This window comes from Dipteris shenzhenensis, chromosome 3 (genome assembly GCF_047967505.1).
Source record: "Dipteris shenzhenensis isolate YYH24624 ecotype China chromosome 3, Dip_SZ_1.0, whole genome shotgun sequence".
Lineage (NCBI taxonomy): Eukaryota > Viridiplantae > Streptophyta > Polypodiopsida > Gleicheniales > Dipteridaceae > Dipteris > Dipteris shenzhenensis.
This window is the reverse complement of record NC_141598.1, coordinates 56731761-56753702: the sequence shown is the minus strand read 5'-3', so window position 1 is coordinate 56753702 and position 21942 is coordinate 56731761. Positions and strand designations below refer to the sequence as shown.

At 44.3% G+C, this 21942-nt stretch overlaps 1 protein-coding gene across 3 annotated transcripts in view; it reads left to right on the top strand.

Annotated features, from left to right (window-relative positions):
• The window catches only part of LOC147904044 (uncharacterized), a 65110-nt gene that overhangs the window by 31113 nt on the left and 12055 nt on the right, over window positions 1–21942 (top strand). For all 3 annotated transcript variants that reach the window (XM_087370209.1, XM_087370203.1, XM_087370215.1), the window contains 4 exons: window positions 6005–6127; window positions 6231–6361; window positions 6657–6807; window positions 6903–7034. In XM_087370209.1, the coding sequence (XP_087226335.1) occupies window positions 6005–6127; window positions 6231–6361; window positions 6657–6807; window positions 6903–7034 (537 nt within the window). The remainder of the gene's footprint in view (window positions 1–6004; window positions 6128–6230; window positions 6362–6656; window positions 6808–6902; window positions 7035–21942) is intronic.

Genomic DNA, 21942 nt, shown 5'->3' with positions numbered 1-21942 from the left:
CATATGCTATGGTAGGCAGGATGCATTGGTGCATGGTTTTACAGATTCAGACTATGCAGGGAATGCAGATAACCGGAAGTCTACTACCGGTTATATTTTCACATTTGCAGGAGGTGCTATATCATGGGTGTCTCGGTTGCAGAAATGCGTTGCACTGTTAACTACTGAAGCTGAATATGTTGCAGCCACTGAGGCTTGCAAGGAAGCGATATGGCTTAGTTGGCTGGTGGGAGATTTGGGCATTACAGGAGATATGCCAGTTTTGCATTGTGATAGTCAGAGTGCTATCATGTTGACAAAGAATCCGGTCTTTCATCAGAAGACCAAGCACATAGATGTGAAATATCATTTCATCAGGGAGGTACTGGAAGACAAGCGACTTGAGCTTGTGAAGGTGCATACTGATGATAATCCTGCAGATTTGCTCACTAAGAGCTTGCCTACAGAGCGGTTTGCACATTGCCGCCACATCATGGGATTAGGATGAGACCACTCTTATTTTATGGTCTTGTATACAGTAACTGTATATTGCTGTAATTTTTATTCTTTTCTCCCCTTCGGCATATTGGCCTTTAGGTGGGAGGTTGTTGGGGTAAAGGCACATTGCCACCCTTTTATTAAAAATATGACACCTATGACTGTCATAGGGGGAAAAATAAAACCTATGAGTTTGTGGTGTGGCTCATCACTTCACACCCGCATGTTTGGAGTCTTCTCTCTCTCTCACTCTCTCCCCGTTGTTCTTCTCTTCCTAACCTTCCCCTTCAAAATACCTCTCTAGTGCTTGAGTGGTAGCTGCAATTCCTTTATGCCCAGCATATGGAGGTGTATGGCATTCCTCCAAAATCTTTTGCCTCATCTCTCGGTGATGCATAGGCAATCATCTTTCATAAGATACCCATCTTTCAGGGAATAGTGACTGGTGGACTGCCTCTCTTGCACTCGTTGCAAAATCTCACCAAAATCTGCGTCATTGGTATTTTGCTCTCTCATGTCTTCTGGATCCCTATGATAGCCAATAGATACATTGTTCACGTGGGGTCTTTGAGACAGCATGTGCCACTCTGTTCTGAGCTCTCGGAGTATGGACTATCTGAAAATGATACATTGACAGCATATTTGCCCATTTCATGTGCTTCTCGGGGAGCTTAGTTTGAGTCAAGAAATATATCTGACTTTGGTGATCAATCTTTACTGTAAATTCTGCACCAAAAAGTTAATGCTTCCATTCATGGAGGGCATGAATTACAGTCAACAACTCTTTCTCACAAATTCCCAAATATCTCTCAAAGTCTCCGACTCTTGTAGGCCACTACATGACCATTCTGTTGCAATGCAGCCCCAACATAGTCTCCACAGGCATCACAATCCACATCAAGAGGCTGATACAAATCAAGAACTATGAGAGTTGGCTCTGTGGTCAGCTTCTCTTTGAGTGTAGTGAATGCTTTCTTCTGTGGAGTACCCCACCTGAAAGCTGCATTTTTCTTAGTTAACTGCTATATCGGCAAAATGGCCGATAAATCTTCTGTAGTATGAACACAGGCCTAGGAAACTACGGACTTCATGCATAATTTTCAGCTCTAGCCATTCTTGAATGGCTTGAATCTTTGCAGGATCCATACGTATCCCATCTTTGGATATTATATGGCCCAAATAGTGGATCTCTTCCAAAAAGAATTCACTTTTCTTGCTGTTTGCATAGAGTTGGTAATTTCGTAGCTCTTGGAAAACAGTAGCAAGATGCTCCTTGTTCTCTTCTTTGGACAGTGATGTCATCGAAGAAGGTACCTATGAACTGTCTATAAGGACGGAAGATACGATCCATCATCCTATTGAAGGCAGTGTGGTGGGGATCCTGCATATGCATTAAGCTTGCCACAATGGCTGCATGCATGATGGATATTAACCACAGCCTGTATCTTTGGAGTGAGACTAGACCTGTACTTTCTTACCTAGGTCTTCTTTGAGACCTTCTTGAAGGGAGTAATCGGCAAGTATGCATCCCGACATTTTTGGTTATAGGCTTCTATTGTATTTCTTGCATCCATATGTAAACTGTCCTAGGCAACGAGGACATGGTCTCTGAACTGCTTGGGCATGAATTGTTTGTAGAAGGCTTTCTTGAAGCCCTTCCACTTCTTTGGAGCAGTACTAGCTATAGTCTGTGCGCTCCACCATGCACTAGCTGTTGTTGTCAGGTGTAAACTAACCATGCGCAGCTTGGAGGACTCACAAAAATTCTCTGTGCCAAAAGCTGCATCAAATTGCCTAATGAACTGCATGGCTTTTTCTGTTTGACGATACTGGCCCTTAAATATAGCAAAACTGACAGACTTCCCACCTTTGAACTCCTTAGATTTTACTTTTCTTGGATGACGTCTTCTTATGCTTAGGCTTAGATTTGACTTTTCTTCGATGATCCAGATGAAGAGGTAGAGCTGAAAGAAGAAGAACTTGAAGAGCTATGGTAATGCTTAGCCTTTTTCTTCTTGGAAGGTGTACTCCCTTCCTGGCTACTTGCTTTCCTCTTTTCGCTGTCCTCATTTTGAGGTTTCTTGCTCTTCCTAGAAATATCATCTACAGGAAGAACACCGATTGTGTCTAGGGATCTCTTTTTGGCTGTCACCTTCTGGGTTGCCCCAAAAGAAACTCTCTGCTGCTCTTCCTCTGCATGATGATTTACGAGCCTGCGAAACAATGGATCCCTCCTAGCTTCTACAAGTTGTGCCAGTAAATGTCTGTCTATGAGTTGCCTCAATCTTTGACTGCACATTCTACTCTTGCATGGCCTGGTCATTCCTGGCACTCTTCTCATGGGAGGGCATGGCATCTTGCTGTGAAGCCATTCTCTACAAACTTATCCTGAGAGTTACAAACTCTCGCACAGAGTATATGTAACCAAAACACTCATCTTTCCTTTCCAAAATGAAAATACCTCAACAAGAGGTGTATTGCATCCACAAATTTGTGCCACTAACTGGCTGTCACCTCAAGGCATAAACCACAAGGTTGCTTAAGCATCAATTGCTGTGTTGTCCCTTTTTCTGGCTACTGCAAAAAGTACTAGGAATGCATCTAATTCCCCTTTTTCTGCACAATGGCATGCATTTTCTTTACTTCTGCAAATCTCTGATTTACTGATGTTTTCTGTTGTTTTCTAACAGGCAGGACAGGTGAAAAACTGACACGTAAAGCCTTTCTTTCTTTTTTGTGTAGGTAACTGATTGGTTGAACTAACTAGACTAACTGGCTCTGGTTTGGCAGAGTCGACTAACTGTGGTCAGATCACCCAACCCAACATGGGTTAATTGCAGGTATGCCCCTCAGCTCTGCCTTATCATCACTGCACTGTGCACTGCTACGTCAACACCTCTGTTTGACTACCACGTCAATAACTATGCCACATCAGCTTTCTGCAGGTACTGCCACGTGTCAGACTGCACTGCCATGCCACATCAACACCACGTCAGTGCCACCTGTCAATGCCATGTTAGCGCTGTAATGCCGTATGTCTGTCATGTCAGCGCTACATTTGAGAGAGCACGCACAGCATCATTTGGACAAAATCTTCTGCTCAAGACATACCATAGGCGAAATTTCCGTCGGAGTCTTCTATCAACGTCTAGGAAACAGCACCCCATCAGCGTCACCATGTCTAAACACCTGTGCAATAGTGGTGCTCGCAGATCGTACGACCCAACCGGAAGCCAGCGCTGCTGTCTATCGACGAACCATTCAAGCAGGCATACTTCTAGGTATCGTTGCGCTGCACGGCCCAACAAATACTCATCAATTTGGGCTCGGAGCTTAGAACATTGATCTGACAAGACGTGCTACCATTGAAAATCAAGCATCTATGGACATAATCTCCCGTGCAAGCTCATGTGTCAAGCAACTAGAGTTGGACGACACAAGTTAAAGTTAGGGGCATCGCATCTCCCACAGCTTCCAAAGGTCTACGCCGTCGGGCCTGTGCGCCAGAAACAAGCACCTGCGCTTGCTCGTAATTTTACCTGTCTATCTTTGCTTCTCCTGCACCTACGTTGAGCACAATGGCTAGCTTATTTGTTCATATCAACAATCGATTTCGAGGTCGCCATAGAAGGCAATCCTTGCCTTAGTTCCGATACCAATATAATCAACCGACAACTTGTAGAGAAAACTTTAGGTGAGAAATCTCTCTCTCTCTCTATCTTTCTTACTAACACAGAGCACTAGGACCCAGGACAACAGTCGGGCTGGACCCCCGTGAAGGTTTTTATTATCAGAGAGAATCTTGAATACAAAGTACATATCAGTACACGGGCTGCTTGCTTACCATAATTTCTACACGAATCCATTTTACAAAAGAGCTCACAAGCTCATTCTTTCTTGGCAACATGCCACTTGTCCAAATCCTAGACTAACTCTAATTACATGACTGAAAGGGCAAATTTTGGGATCTTCGTAGCACTGGGTCACGCGACCAACTCCTAGTTGCTTGCTAGACTCCATATTGCTTGGGTCTTCAATCCCTCTTGGTACTTGCAACCATTAACTAAAGCGCACAACCATGGCACCCATTAATGGTTAGTGCTTTGCATGCAAATAACAATTTGTGGACTAGTCCTAGTTAATGTGGGCGTCCCCACCAAACAAACATGTGCACATAAATAACTAACTCTGCAGTTGACCAAATCCAACCCTTCTAGCCTTAATTAAAGACTTCGACCAAGGGTTAAGGGGCCTTAATTAATGCCAGAACTCTCTGACCGGCGTCAGTAATAATCTAGGTTGACTGGAGTCAACCTGCTTTGGCCGAAGCCAAGTCTTGTTGACCGAAGTCAACTCTTTCTGACAGTAGCTAGACGTTCTTTGGTTAACCGCAGTTAACCCTCTTGGCATATGCCCAATCTTCCTAACCGGGGTTAAGCATACTAAATAGGGTTAAGCATCTTTGACCGAAGTGAATAGTTTGACCAATAAAAGATAACTTTTGAACATAATTAAATAAATGAAAAACTCTTTAATTATGATCAAATAAATGGTCGACTGGAACTTTGACTTGGAGTATTTACAACTTGGTGACAATAGGCGGATGCAAGAGCAGAGAATTGGAATTCTTGCTAGTATGCACAGCTAAAGAGCTGTATTGGAATAGAAGCTGGCAATAAATAGAAGCATAGAGATAGAGTTCATATTCTGAACAGGTGAACTGACCAACATGTGCTGCTGGTAATAGAAGGACTCAAAACAATTTATATGACCATACCTCTTTATTCTCTTATACAAAAGTGTCTCTTGACATTACTAAGAATAACTCTTCTGCATAATTTATCTTCTCCATTAACTCTTCCTGATGTGGATTAGCAAACATTGTCACTGCAAAAATTGAACTTCAATTAACTATGGGATGATCATATCAAATGGCAGAAACAAAATTCTTTCTTAATCAAGGAGCATACGAGCATCCCATAGGTTTTCCATTCAATATCACTGACATTCTGGTTGAAATTCCTAAAACGTACTCAAGGCAAACCAATTAGGCAAAAAAAAAAGGGAAGTTCTTGAGAGTGATTCTACAATACTTTTTGTGAGTCCATAGAGGATTCATGTGAACTTAACCCTTTATTTGTATCAGCACGTAAATAGCATATGAGTGCTCTGATGAACTTGCATGGTTTAAGGCTGAATACTGCACAATTCCAAACCATGCTGAATTTCTTCTAGCCCATGATGTGCATTGCTTGCACATCACAAGTGTTTTAATCTTCCAGGCTGTGTTTAAAGAAAGTGTATGAATTCTGTAATTTTATATGCAGATCGTAGTTTTTTCACAGTTTCTGTCGGACACTTGTCTTTGCATGTAAGATGGGTCCCTCTGGTATTTTCTCTTTTGTTTTTTGTTTTTATTGGGGGGTGGTGACCGCGGGGAGGGGGGGGGGGGGAGGGCGGGGGTGTTCAGAGATCCAATTGTCCTCAATGCTGGCAAGCTGATGGTTTCAATGTTCTTGCTTCACAGATAGAAAAGGTTATGAAGACTCAGAAGGTGGAAATGCCAGTGAAAGATGCAAAACAGAAAATGGTTGAGATTGAGATGGAGAAACACTTAAATGCTGATCAGGTCACAAGGGATGCAATTCAGGTAACCTTCTCCCTGCCTTTTGCAAGCTAATGATGTTATCCCCTATCCATCTCACGTTACTAAGAAGCAATATGGAGGATGCTTTTGTGTCGCTTGGTCGCAGCTTGCAGAGTCAGATGGTATCGTTTTTATAGATGAAATAGATAAAATTGTCAGTAGCAGTGAGACGAGGCATGGTGCTGATGCAAGTGCAGAGGGTGTTCAACGTGATTTGCTTCCCATTATTGAGGGCAGGTTGACATCTTGCATCACACATGAAATACATTAGACTTGGTTTCTTGTTGCAATTGAGATGTTTCATGTTGAGCAATTATACTTGGTTTCTTGTTGCAATTGAGATGTTTCATGTTGAGCAATCTGTACCTATTGTGCACACTGGATTTAATTTATATCTCAAAAGATCTAGCAGTTTTGACTAGTTTTGATTATAATCTTTTAGTATTGATTTGCTGTTGTTGAGAGATTGGGTTTCTTTGCAATTCATAAACATTGTATTTATGGCTACCTGGTTGTCTATTGTTATTCTCAGCACAGTGAACACAAGGTATGGCAATGTCAATACAGATCATATCTTATTTATTTGCAGTGGTGCTTTTCACGCATGCAAGCCTAGTGACATGCTTGCAGAATTACAGGGGCGGCTGCCCATCCGAGTTGAATTGAAGGGTCTGACTCGTGAGGTGACTAGCCTTTTTGTTGCTACATCACTACATGATAGATCAGGTTCAAGGCTTTTCTTATTATTTACAATAATTGGAGTCCATGGACTTGTCAGGATCTTTACCGCATCTTGACAGAGCCTGAGACAAATATGATCAAGCAGCAGGTGATGCTAATGAAGACTGAGGGTGTTGATCTTGTCTTTACAAGTGATGCCATCAGGGAAGTAGCGAATGTTGCTGCCGAGGTATGAACCCTTTATATAACAGGAATTGTGGGTCTTGTTTAGAATGTCACGTTTTTTGATTGACTGTGTTTCCTGTTTACCACTTCGTTTCCTATTAGATTCTTAGGTGTTGGAATAAACGATACTGTATGACATTCAAGGGAGATTTGGAAAGCACACAGCATGAGTTGAGAATTCATTTCTCAACTGAGGGAGAGATGCTTTTGTTTAGAGGGCAAGATACAATTGAAAGAGTAGTCAGAGGACCAAACAACTAATTTATAATTCCAAGGACTGTATTGCACGGAGCATATTCAACCTTGAGCCTGAACCTAATGTTATGCTTATGAGATTTGTTTCATATGGTGGTGTGTATGTGGTCACATTAACCCCTGTAAGCCGTTTGGCTTATTTCTGATTGGAGTATAAGACCTTCCAAACCAAAGTGTATTCAAGCTTCTTACAAGACTCCTCTAAGAGTTGTCTTGTGCTCTGGGGATTTTACAAGGCACTTATATTTAAATAGATCCATTGGTTGGATAATCACCTGTATAATTAGATTTATACTTACTGATTAAATGCAGTTTAAAGAGGAGAAGGTATACACACGATTTACAAACTGGAGATTTCTGTGACTACCTGTTATATTTGGTATTCCAACGAATGGTAATTGTTATTTCCTCACTCTTGTAGAAAAAAAATTCATTGTTAGCTGTATGCTAATTCTGCCTCGAGAATGTTACTGGAATTCAACCAATTCAAAAAAGGTTAGGCCTTTTGAAGGCTGGAGGCCATGTTCTTGACTGCTGTCATCTGCCCTCTCAGCTCGATTCAATGTTACGCTCAAGCTGAGGCAACATGACCTCGGAAGGGTTGGTCGACATTTTCCTTTAAAGGATCAATGTTTGTATTATATTTGTTTGGGCTTTATGTAAATGATCAGAAAGGAATTAAAGTCAAGGTCCTTAATGAGGGTGATATGGCACTAGACTAGGTGGAAGTAAGGCTAAGGGGTCTAAATGCATTAAATGTGCCAAGGGGCAAATGATTTCAATGATATCCCAAGAGAGGGGTAAATGATGCATTTAGAGGTACCCTAAATTGTAGACATGTGGCATACTAGATCCATCTAGGGAATTGGGGCTCATTGGAATTTGGCAAGCGGGAGCTTCACGTAAAAAGAAAGAGAGATTCTGTGTGCTTGCTACCATCGAAGTTGGCTGGGAGGAAAATACGTGCCTATGCCCGTGATTGTGAAGAAAGTTAGGCCGTTGAATGATTTAACCGTGAGATTTGGTATCCGAGCAGTAGGCGATTGGAAAAGGGGGATCGAGAGAGGTCTTGGACTGGTTGGGCGTATGACTAAGCTAACGAGCTAAGGAGGAGATGGACGACGACGTGTTATCTGTTCACGGTATTTGTGAGTATGCAGTATATCGCAGTTAGTTCGTTAATCAAAAGGTTGTGTGACGCCCAAATTTGACGACGAATAACATGGAGTACATACTACAGATTGTATTTTGGCATTATATGTTCACTTTGCGTGACGGAGCATCCGGCTGTTTGTGTTGTCTGGTTTACGTTATATCCAGTAGTTCGTCAATGTTGGAGCTGTGTGTGAAAGGATAGCAGGATCACGTACAGCCGCAGGTTCATAATTTGGTACCTTCAGGGCTTTTTGGCATCGCGTGAGGAACTAGTTATTGCACGGAGACTGATTGGCTGGCGTTGTGACGGGCTGGTGGAAGTTTGGTTAGTATTGAAGACCGGGGCGGAATATTATATGGTCGGGAGCGTTCGAATTGTGGGTCAATTGCTGTGCGAAGTTTGTGAGTTAAAATAGTCACGTAGATCAGTCTTCTTTGTCAACGGATTGACCACTTTGGTGTTGCTTTTAATTACGTTTATGAGCGTAAAACAGTTATGGCTTGGGGCTAAGGTCACAATAGTATCCGGTGGATTTTAAGGTGATGTTTACTGTTTACGAGGTGGTTATTTTGCAATGATGTAGGGTCCAGATTAGATGCTCTTAGAGATTTGGTGAAGAAAAAAAAAAGAGAGCCACATCATCCATTCAGGACAGATCATAAATGCGTGTTGGAGTGGCTTACAGGGACTAGTTGATCTCTTCATGCAGCAGAAATATGACCAAGGAGCTCTCTATGCCTTCTAAGTTTGTTGGAGTATACGCTCGTTTATTTGCCTTGGTGTTTGAGTTGTTTGAAATCGCAGATATTTCCCTAGTATAGGGAAAAGATTTGGTTCTCAACTAATTTCAGTTGATGGTTACGCCTGTTGAGACACCTTTTGTGGTTAGGAGATTGAAAAGTAGTTTGTAAATACAGTTTTAGGTGGTGTTTTATTTGTTTTTGTTTTTTTTAAAACACCCATTGACCTAAATGGAACTTGAAGAAGAAACTTCTAGGGTGGATCCCGTAGAGTCGGGAGTCCAGTTGAACCCGTGGGTGTCACGCCCAGCAGGCCATACACTATCTGGCAGAATTGCAATATTAGAAGATGCCTTGCAATAGATTTTAGCGCAACAGTTACAAGCAAATGCAGGGCAATCTGAGCTCAGGAAAATGGTCCATAGTATGTCTACTAGACCATCTCGTGAAGAGAAAGGTAAATCTCAAATGGAACTTGAAACCAGTGTTCATACGGTCGAGCCTAGGAGGGCTAAGGTGCCTAATATTGCCAATTATAGGTAAGAAAAGTATTCTGGTCGGATGTCTGACCATAGTTTCGATATCATAGAGACCTGGTTACGCAAATGGGACGAGGCCTTCGCCATTTGTGAAATCAGGAATGATATGAAGAAAATCCGCAAGGCCACCCATATGTTTAATGAGGCAGCGGATAGGTGGTGGATAAAACAGCAGAAAGATGGATTGGCATCCACTACTTGGGAGGGGTTTAAAAAGGAATTTAGAAAACATTTCTTATCTCTTGATGAAGCATCCCAAGCTTGGGATCAGTATTGAAATCTTCGTCAGAGAAATTTATCAGTGGCGGAATACACTGATAAGTTTAGAGAAAGTGTAATGAAAGTTTACGAACCTCTACCTCAGTCAATCCAAGTAAAAGATTTTGTCTTTGGATTGAATGATCGGATTAAGATGGAAGTTCGGGCTAAGTATGTGAACACGTTATATGAAGCAATTGCCATAGCCTTGCTATGAGGATGCAAAAGGGAACAGACCAAGTGGGTTTGTGCAGGTTGGGACTCGGTATGAGTACCCGAAGAAAACTAGGTTTAAGAAGAAGTGGATTAGCAAAGGGAGTGCCTCACAGCCTAGTGGTCAAGCCAAGCAAGCGAAGCCAGTTGAGACTCCTAAATCAAGTACCACCATTGGAATGAAAAGAAAAGTAACACCAATGGCAGCCTGGGCTTGATCGAAGTCTTCTTTGAACCCAAAGCAAAGAGAAAAAGCGAGAAGAAAGAAAGAAAGAAAAGAAAGAAATTTTATATTAGTCTTCGGAAGACCGATGGGTCTATGAGACTGAAAGGAAACCTGATACAAATCACAGTAAGGGTGGAGCTATTGAAACGAGCATCATCACTCGTGTTGAACCCTAAGTCTGATCATACATAATCAAATACACAATGAAAAGAAAAGAAAAGGACTGAAGCGGAGCGGAATCCTCCGTATGTCATGTCGCCCTGACTGGTGCATAGTCGGTGATGGGATGCTGGCGCCCGTCAAGGGGTGCCGTGCGTCTCGGTCTCTTGGACAAGACTCGACACAAGACCAGAGCCATTGTGACTCCCATGGGACGTATCTCGGGTCTAAACAATGGACGGAAGGTACCCCAGAGTGATATGTGTCCCCCCTCGATGTCTCGAGTGTCGTGCTGCGGTTGTCGGGTCGGGGTCTCTGTCACGTCTGCGGCTAGAGACGGGACGATCAATATCACTCGATGGGAAGAACTCTGTGATCCTACTTTGAGAGGTGTCCGATGATGTGGCCAAGCCTCATCGCCTGAGTAAGTACTCTCTGTGTCGGACCCCCTCGTGAATGAAGGTCGTGAGGCATCTCTGATCTGGGTAGGCGAGGAATCTGGAAAAGAGCCTGAAGCCGTCTTTGAAGAGGTAGTGGTAGCGACCTCGGGTCTCGTAGTACACTGGGCACTTGAAAATAAAATGCTCCTCCGACTCAACCTCCTGACAGTCGCACAATATGCATAAGCGATGCTCCCTAAGAATCCCCTCTGCTCTGCCACACTCTATGCGGAGGCGGTGTGATGATACCCGAAATTGTCCGATGGAGATCCGTAGTGAGTGAGGCATATGAAGCTCAGTGTATCCCGGTGGTGTGATGAATCGCTTCTCCGAAATACGAAGACAGTAATCTCTGTAGAAACGCAGCTTTACTGGGAGCTCCCTCGGCTCCAACCAGGTCCTAAAGGTGTGTGTAGCTGCAGGAGATCCTCTCAAATGACCTGGTTGGTGTGTGGCCCAATCGGGATGGTGGGTGGGAGTACCGGAGGGGCATCTAAATTGTATTGAAAAGGAGGTATCCTATCGATGTGGAACCCTAGTCTCACAAACCATCTGTGAGACCGTGCATACCAACATTGCTCGTCTCCCTCTGCTGCCAACCTCATGGAGGAATCTAGAGCCAACCATGGCAACCTCTGTCTCCCTGTTGTGCAGTCTCCATATGATCTAACCCGGTGTAGATATGTGATGGTCTGAAAGGCTGCATCTAGCTGGAGTGGAGAAGCACCAAACTTGGCTTGAATGATGTGATGTGGTACAGACGGTTTCCCCCGGATCATCCGTGAGAGCATGAGGATCTGCAGGCGCTCCACCCGTGTCCACTCTATCTCTGACATGTCAAGTCCCCAACAAGGGCTGCCATACGTACCGGCTCGTCGGACCAAGGAGTCGAAGAGAAGAGCCTTGGTCTGAGGGTCTTTGAAGTGGGAGTGAAAGCATTGTCTCTCTAGCTAAGCCAGTGAGGCGTATCCCATGCTCAGTCTGGCCTGCATCGCTGGTCTCATCGTGAAGATTGGGCCGGAGAAGATGACCCCCAAGTAAGTGTATGAGGATAGGATCTCAATTGGTGACCCACCGAAAGTAAAAGTAACTTGCTTCCGTTGCATGTTTGCTCAAGAGGTGTTAAAGATCATGACCCTGGTCTTACTAAGGTTGACCTCCAAATCATGGGATAAACAAAAAGCCTGCAGTGCATCCAGGTGTCGCTGGAGCCCCTCGGGTGTGGACGACAAGAGTGCCATGTCATCTGCATAAAGAAGAATCCTGATGATGATCCCGGCAGTGAGCAATTGGTCCCTCCGAACGCCCCCATGAAAGTCTCAAGCTTATCGATGTAGAGGCCAAACAGGGTTGGTGATAAGGGACAACCCTGTTTGACCCCTATGGTACTCAGGATCTCATCTGTTCAACCTGTGCCTATCCGAACTTGGCCTGAGTATCTCTCATACAGTGCCACGACTGCCCAGATGATCTCCTGATCAAATCCCAGTGTCTGTAGGCATGTGATGAGACGAGCTCGAGGTACTGTGTCAAAGGCTTTGCGGAAATCCAAGCAACAATATACCCTCTCCTTCCGTGATCTGGCCTCCTCAATGACACCCCTGAGTGTGAGTATGTGATCCATAGTCCCATGGTCTCGCCTGAAAGTGGCCTGACCCTCTGCTTTAAGCTCTCTCATCTCTACGAACAGGCTGTCCGATGCATCCAATAGAGCTACATAGATCTTGGACATCACATGTCCAATCATGATAGTCCTGTAGTTACTTGGGTCCATGGGATCCCCTGCCTTGTGGATGGGGGTGATGGTGTTGAGTGTCCAGGTGCGGGGGAAGCCAAGGCAAACAGCGTCATTGAATAGCTTTGCTAGGATCGGGGCTAACGTGTCGATCCCATATGCGATAAACTCAGTGCATAGCCCCTCGTGATCCTTTGCTCGGCCATTGTGCAGTTTCAATGTCGCGTCCTTGACTCCCCTCTGGTGAACAACGTGCAAGTGGTGGGGCGAGGTGTGTGTATGAGATCTGGAGTGGGCTGGTGTGGGACATCATAAAGATGGTGTGCATACGTGTGCCAGACTCTCGTGTCGGTGAGGGGTGATGGGGACCTACGCTCAACGAATCTCCGCTAAAAATCCTTATAGTTGCTGCTGTACAAGATGTGTAGCAACTCCTCTTCATTTCAAGGAAGAAATGCTTGCTTCTCCCGACGTACGAGATGTCGGTACTTGCGTACCGTGTTTGGTGTGTTTGAGAGGTGACATCTGGTTTCAAATCGGAGTTGTCGGCGATAAGCCTTGCACTCTGCATCGTACCAATTGTTGCAGGGTACAGAACCAAGAGGTGGTGGTCTAGTGGACCGTGTGATGTGGGAAAGATTTGGAGGGTAGCCTCGTGGAGTGTGCGACTAATCAGGGCAGCACGGTCCTCTATGAGTGGTATGTGATCGATGTAGGTTAGGAGTTTGTTTAGGCGTCCAGAGTAGGCCAGTGAGAGGCTGTGATCAAAGTGTATGTCGTGGTAGGTGTCGTGCTTCCTATGTGGTGTGTGTGGTGTGGCTAAGCGTGGGATGGCGATAGTGAAGAATAGGTATGTGTGATCAGCTCCTAGAGAAGGCTTGTGTTTTGGATGCCTTCAGCCTCATGAATGGAAAGATTGTCCACAAAACAAGGATGTCGGATGGCTGAGATGGTGATCTCAGAATGCAACGTGGAAATGGAGGGAAGTGCGAGAGAAGAACAGATGCAGATTCAACTAGCGGGATCTTCTCAAAGGTCAATACCTGTTTTGTTATGTGTGTCTGTTGCTAAGCTAGTAACTAGTGCACCTGATAATGTCGTGTCAAAGCCCGCAGCAACGGGATATATAACCTTTAACGATACGGAGTTAATTAAGATGAAAGGGCAAGTAGCCAATCATGATGTCATTGTGTTGTTTGACTCAACGTCAACGCACAATGTAATTAACTCCAAGCTTGTAAAGAGGCTGAAATTAAAGACTAGCCCATCTGATTATGCATATACAGTCAGAATCGCAAATGGAAGTTCAACTGAAGTATGGGACCAAAGGGTTACCGAGTTGGAACTTCGAATTCAGGACTATGTTGAGAAGCTTGATTTTGAAATGACAAAGCTTGCTCATGTAGACATAGCCTTGGGTAAGGCTTGGCATTCTAGGAAGAATCCAGCCATAGATTGGAAAAAGCACATTTATCAATTCAAGATGAATGATGTGCTATATGTCTTACGAGGTGAAAAAGATATACCTCAAGGACCGTTGGTTTCCGTAATGAAAATTCGAAAAGCTCAAGAAGAGTTTTTGTTTCTTTGTATAGCATCGGTAGAGCCGATTGATGGTCCTTCGGCTAGCACTAATGTTCCCCAAATGGAGAGATGGCCAAGCTGGCTGATGAAATAGCAGAGGAGTTCTCTGATTATTTTAGGGATGAGTTACCTTATGGGTTACCTCCAGAGCGGAATGTTCAGCATAAGATTGAACTAATCCAAGGGGCAGATGCTGTAAATAGGCCTCCCTATAGATTAAGTTTTACAAAAGAAGCAGAGGTACGAAGACAACTGGAAGAATACCTCAAGCTGGAGCAGATTCAACCCAGTTTCTCACCTTTTGCTTTGCCAGTGATATTAAAGAAGAAGAAAGATGATACGTTTCGCCTCTGTATAGATCCTCTGTATAGATTACAGAGCATTGAATAATATCATTATTAAGCACAGGTATCCGATGGCTCGGATCGATGATTTTAGAAGTAGGTTTGGACATTATGAGTTTTTGGTAATGCCGTTTGGACTTACCAATGCCCTAGCTACATTCCTCATGTTTATGAACGATTTACTATGTCCGTATATCGGGAAGTTTATAGTACATTTTATTGACGATATTCTGGTATTCAGTAAAAGCATTACTGAGCATTACGAACACTTAAGAATAGTGTTCAATACTTTGAGGAAAGCCCAGTCTTTATGTAAATAAAAAGAAAACTGTACTGTGTATGGTAAGACTTGAATATTTAGGATTCATTATTACTCATGAGGGGATAGAAATGGATCCAAAGAAAGTGGCTGCGATACTGGCTTGGCCAATCCCTCAGAGTTTGACCGCTTTGCGATCATTCTTGGGATTTGTCCAATTTTATCGAAGGCATATTAAAGAATATTTCGAAATAGTATTGCCATTGACTGATCTGACCTCAGATAAAGTACCTTGTATATGGGGACAGAATCAACAGGAGAGTTTTAACACCATAAAACAAGCTGTGGTTTCAGGACCGGGTATTAAAAATAGTTGACCCCTAGAAACCATTTTTCCTTGAAACCGATGCAAGTGGCATTGCGGTAGGAGCAGTTCTTCTCCAAGAGGAAAGACTAGTAGCCTTTGAAAGCAAGAAGCTTTCTCCCTCTCAACGAAATTGGCCAACTCATAAATTAGAGTTGTATGTTGTTGTCCATGCTCTAAAAACATGGAGACATTATTTGTATGGGTTAGAGTTTTATGTTGATGTTGATCATGATACTCTAAAACATTTTTGTAAACAACTTGACTTGAGAGGCCGCCAAGCTAGGGGGGGCAGAACTCATGCAGGAGTTTAACTTGACGATTCGGTACCGAAGAGGGAAGGATAATAAAGTTGCTGATGCGTTGTCACGCATTATGCATAATATGAGTTTCACGGTATTAGAGAGTGCTCTAATGATCGAGATTAGAGAAACTCAAAAGGTGGACGAGTTTGTCCAGAGCCTTTAGCCTAAGGCTCATCCAGTAGCCTTTGAAAGCAAGAAGCTTTCTGCCTCTTCGCACTCAAAGTCTTTGATTGCAGGAGATTATGCTAAGTTATCACCTCGATATTGTGGGCCATGGTTAATTCTAAAAAGGATAGGCAAGGTAGCCTATAAATTAGAATTACCACAGGGTTGTAAGGTGCACCCAGTGTTTCATGTTTCTCGTTTAAAGAAATTTTTGCATACAGGTGACTCACTAATCGAGAGTGTTGTTTTGTTTCAGGAGATAGAGGATAATGCAAGACACAAACCAACAAGAATCTTGGACCGAGAAACAATGCAAGGACGCAATCCGAAGATACCCATGGTGTTGGTTGCATGGCATGGTTTATCTCTATCAGAAGCTACTTGGGAATCTGTATACTAGTTACGAAGAGTGTTCCCAGACTTTATCATTGAGGATGCTGATGCCTGAAGAGGGAAGGAATGTTACGCTCAAGCTGAGGCAACATGACCTCGAAAGGGTCGGTCGACATTTTCTTTTAAAGGATCAATGTTTGTATTATATTTGTTTGGGCTTTACGTAAATGATTAGAAAGGAATTAAAGTCAAGGGCCTTGATGAGGGTGATATGGCACTAGACTAGGTAGATCTAAGGCTAAGGGGTCTAAATGCATTAAATTTGCCAAGGGGCAAATGATTTTAATGATATCCCAAGAGAGGGGTAAATGATGTATTTAGGAGGTACCCTAGATTGTAGACATGTGGCATACTAGATCCATCTAGGGAATTGGGGCTCGTTGGAATTTGGCAAGCGGGAGCTTCACGTAAAAAGAAAGAGAGATTCTGTGTGCTTGCTACCATCGAGGTTGGCTGGGAGGAAAATACATGCCTAGGCCTGTGATTGTGAAGAAAGTTAGGCCGTTGAATGATTTAACCGTGAGATTCAAATCTTGCAATGTGCATTCCAAACTCTCTTTAAGGTCTGACTTCTTGTCAACTTGCTTCCAAGTGTATCTTAAAGTCCATGTTCTCTTTAATTCTTCCCTCCTCATTCTTGCCAACCAAGGTGCTGAGTTTCACTCACCTTTATGGTGGAGTCCCTGTTTGAGCACCAGGCCTCTTTCTGCATTGAACTGAGCAGACAAGACGAGCTAGCAACAGGCGTTCGTGTCCTCCAACTGGTGATTTTTACAATTGACATTTTGTGGGGGTTGCATTGGAGAATTTTTTTCAATCTGATTGGATTAGACAAGAACTGGACAAGCTGATATAACTCTACTCTATGTGTAACCATAATGCAATTATATGCCACGTCTGTGCTAATTTATGGGAGGTTGGGCGGGGGGAGTGTGTGAAGGACGTGGAGCCTGGGGTGGTGGTAACGGCAGCGACTAGGAGGGTAGGACGGAGCAGGGAGGGATTTCTAGCGCTGGCCTTGAAACTGTTTGAACTTTTCTTTTTTTAATTAAAGTGTCGCCTGCTTGCGAAAACGGGTTGTGCATTTGGCGAGCATGGTGGACTGAAAAAATTTCTTGCAGAGCCACTATATCAGGACTGCAATTTATTGGCATATGCCCACACAAGTTCCATTCCCATGCAGAAGATGATGTGTCACTATGAGTCACATGCAGTGATGATGTGGCACTGTGCTTAGCAAGAGGTGTGCCAGTGAAGCTCTGTGTTGAGGTGGCAACTGTGTGCACATGCAGTGTGCTTGACAAGGGGTTGTGCCTGCAGAGGTCAGTGCTGATGTGGCACTGATGACGTGTCCCTGATGACGTGGTAGTTGGCGATGACGTGGCAACTGAGGTGGCACTGATGACGTGGCAGCTTCAGAGATAAGGTTGCCACGTGGCATGCACTAGAGACTGCTGAGGTGGCAAGAGGATAGCTTGTGACACGTGGCAGATGGATAAGGTGACGTGGCAAGTGGATAAGTGTGTGACACTTGGCATATAGATAGGGATGATGTGGCACTAGGCGGGCTTGTTGACGTGGCAGTTGGTCAAGACTCCACGTGGGAGCCGACGGAATCTTTCGAAGATTTCGATGGAATCTAGTGATTCCGTCGTCGTTTTTGTTGGAGACGACTATGGAGTTGCTGGTGCATACAGGAGCTTGGGCTGCGCCATTCTTCGTTGCTGCTCGTTGGAGCGTAAGCATGCTGTAGATGGCGTTGGCGAGAATGAGAGTTGATGGGCGCTATGTTGGAGACGGAGCCTTGTCGCAGTAGATGGTGTTTCTCGGTGGACTGGCAGAGCTTAGGCTTTGCAGGCCACGATGGCGTTCATTGCTACTGTTGGAGGCGACCTTGTTGACGGGAGAATTTACTAGAGTTGCTGCTCATGAGTTGCCAGTCGATGGTGGCATGCTGCATGCGAGTCGGTGTTGTAGAAGCTGCTGTGGTGGAGGAGGCCTTTGAGTCTTCTGTGTAGGCTTAATAGTCGGTGCGGATGGAGGCTTGGGCTTCCCTGCTGCAGGGGTGCCTTGAGGCTGGAGTTGGTGAGCCGCACGTGGAGGTGGCTAAGATGGTAGGAGTCGATGAGCCTTGGCGTTGCTAGTCGCAGCAGCAATCGTTGGAGCTTGGCTGGTAGAGATCGCTGAAGTGGGACATCGCCCCTCGAAGGAGCTGCTCCAGGAGATCGTAGGTAGTGAAAGAGGGAGAAGTACAATCGAGAAGAGAGTGAGAGAGAGAGGGGTGACACTAAAGATGCGGGTGTGAAGTGATGAGCCACACCACAAACTCTTAAGTTTTATTAGGATTAGGTTTTTTTCACCCTATGACTGTCTTAAGACAGTCATAGGTGTCATATCTTTAATAAAGGGGTGGCAATGTGCCTTTACCCCAACAACCTCCCACCTAAAGGCCAATGTGCCTAAAGGGGAGAAAAGAATAAAAATTACAGCAATATACAGTTACTGTATACAAGACCATAAAATAAGAATGGTCTCATCCTAATCCCATGATGTGGCGGCAATGTGCAAACCACTCTGTAGGCAAGCTCTTAGTGAGCAAATCTGCAGGATTATCATCAGTATGCACCTTCACAAGCTCAAGTCGCTTGTCTTCCAGTACCTCCCTGATGAAATGGTATTTCACATCTATGTGCTTGGTCTTTTGATGAAAGACCGGATTCTTTGCCAACATGATAGCACTCTGACTATCACAATGCAAAACTGGCATATCTCCTGTAATGCCCAAATCTCCCACCAGCCGAGTAAGCCATATTGCTTCCTTGCAAGCCTCAGTGGCTGCAACATATTCAGCTTCAGTAGTTGACAGTGCAACGCATGTCTGCAACCGAGACACCCATGATATAGCACCTCCTGCAAATGTGAAAATATAACCGGTAGTAGACTTCCGGTTATCTGCATTCCCTGCATAGTCTGAATCTGTAAAACCATGCACCAATGCATCCTGCCTACCATAGCATATGCACAAGTCTTTGGTACCCTTGAGATACCTCAAGACACCTTTCACTGCTTCCCAGTGCCGCTTGCCTGGATTTGCCATATACTTGCTGATGACTCCCACCGCAAAAGCAATATCCGGACGAGTGGCAACCATGGCATACATCAAAGAACCAACTGCAGATGCATACGGAACCTTGGCCATTTCAGCCTTATCATCATCTAATCTGGGGCTGTCCTTACTGCTGAGTTTTAAATGTGGAGGCAACGGGGTACTAATAGACTTCCCCCCCTCCATTTTAAACCTCTGCAGTACTTTGTCAATGTACTCTTTCTGTGACAGAAACAAAAGTCCCTTGGACCTGTCACGAGTAATCCGCATGCCAAGAATATGATTTGCAGCACCCAAGTCTTTCATGTCAAAAGACTTATGCAGTTGTTTCTTCAAAGTACTAATCTCCTGCTGAGATTTACTGGCAATCAGCATGTCATCCACATATAGAATGAGTAGCATCAAACTGCCATCCTTTGCCCGTTTGGTGTACAAGCAATGATCGGTCTCACACCTATGATACCCTTGGGACTGCATGAAGGCATCAAACTTCTTGTACCATTCTCTTGGTGCCTGCTTGAGTCCATACAAGCTCCTCTTGAGCTTACACACAAGCTGCTCTTTCCCTTTAACAGCATATCCCTCTGGCTGACTCATATAGATCTCATCATGGAGATCTCCGTGAAGAAAAGCAGTCTTCACATCCATTTGACATAAATCCATGTCGTCATGAGCAACAAGAGCTAACACTGCTCTCAAAGTAGTCATCTTGACTACAGGGGAAAAGATCTCATCAAAGTCAATGCCCTTCTCCTGCTTAAATCCCTTGGCAACCAATCTGGCCTTATACCTCGGTAAAGCATTTGAATCCACTTTGACTTTGTAAACCCACTTGCATGGCAAAACCTTTCTGCCTGCAGGTAGCTGCACCAAGTCCCATGTATCATTTTGAAGTAGGGAGTCCATTTCAGATTGCATGGCTTTCTCCCACTTCCTTTTCTCTGTTCTTCCCATAGCTTCCTTGAAGCTGGAAGGCTCACCACAATCTGTCAGCATAATAAAATCAGCCACATTATTGGCTCCTGGAACAAACCTGTCAGGAGGCCGTTGTACACGGGTGCTCCTCCTAACAAAATGTTCCGGATTAGGCTGCTGTCTAGCCTGTTCGTCATGCATGACGGGTGGCTGTACCACCATATCTGGCTGTTCTACAGCCCCATTTGCTGGCATATCCAGTGGTGCATCATTGGCAAAATTATCTGGCTGATTTTCAGCCTGTATACCCTCTTGAACAGGGTTATCTGCAGCAGCCTGCTGTTGCATATAAATGGGCATTCTTTGCTGTCCGACATCATCATAAATAACCCTCCTGTATTCCACAGGTTGCACGGGTTCCTTGTGTACACTATCCTCTTTAAAGATGACATCATTGCTGCGTATAATCTTCCGTTTAACGGGATCCCATAACTTGTACCCCATTTCACCTTCGTCACCATAACCCATAAAGATGCCTATGGAAGACTTTGGCTCCAGTTTGGTGCGCAGTTCTTTGCGTATATGAGCAAAGCACTCGCAGCCAAACACACGCAAGTGCTTATATGAGGGTGGCTTGCCAGACCACACCTCTTCTGGCACTTTCAACTCCAAAGCCTTGTTAGGCGACCTGTTGATTATGTGAACTGCTGTTTGCACGGCTTCTGCCCAAAAGCCATGGGGCAATGCAGCATAAGACAACATACATCGAACCTTCTCCTGAATAGTTCGATTCATTCGCTCACTTACACCATTTTGAGATGCATTATGAGCGGCTGTGAGTTCCTGTTTAATGCCCTTAGCTTCGCAAAACTGCACAAAAGCATGTGACACATACTCACCCCCATTATCGGATCTGAGGCATTTCAGCCTGCGACCTGTCCGATTCTCAACCTGAGCGACAAACTTCTTGAAAGCATCTAAGGCCTCGCTCTTATGCTTCAAGAAATAGACCCACACTTTGCGTGTGGCATCATCAATAAAAGTAATGAAATACTTTGCACCCCCTAGTGATAACTGTGGCATCTCACACAAATCAGTGTGCACTAGATCAAGCGGTGCTCTATTTTGGGGAGTTCTCCTCTTATGAGGAGTCATAGAATGCTTGCCAAATATGCAATGATCACAAGTAGGCAAATCTGAAAATGAAAAAGACGGCAGATAACCCAAACGTGACAGTTCTTGCATTCCTTTAACGGACATGTGTCCCAACCGGCTATGCCACAATGAAACCTTTGGCAGCTCGGTTATGGCAACAACATGATTACCTACACTGGAAACATAAAGAGGGTACAAGGTATCACTCTTATAACGCTCAGCCACTACAACCTGGCCATCAGTAATCACCCATTTGGAATCCCCAAATGTGGTGTGGTAACCACTGTCATCCAACAAGCCAGTGCTAATCAGATTTTTCTTGATTTGCGGCACATGGCGAACACCATCAAGCATAAACATGCGTCCATCAGGGAATACTATCTGTATACTGCCAATCCCTGCAATCTGACATGCATAGTTGTTCCCAAGGTGAACAACTCCATGAGTACCTGTATAGGAAGTAAACCACTCCCTATGAGCAGTAACATGAAAAGAAGCACCTGAATCCAAGAGCCAGGTGTGCATGTCATGGCCATCAATAACCAAAGTATGTGTAATTACAGCAGAAGAGCATAGAACATCATGTCTGTCACTGTCACTG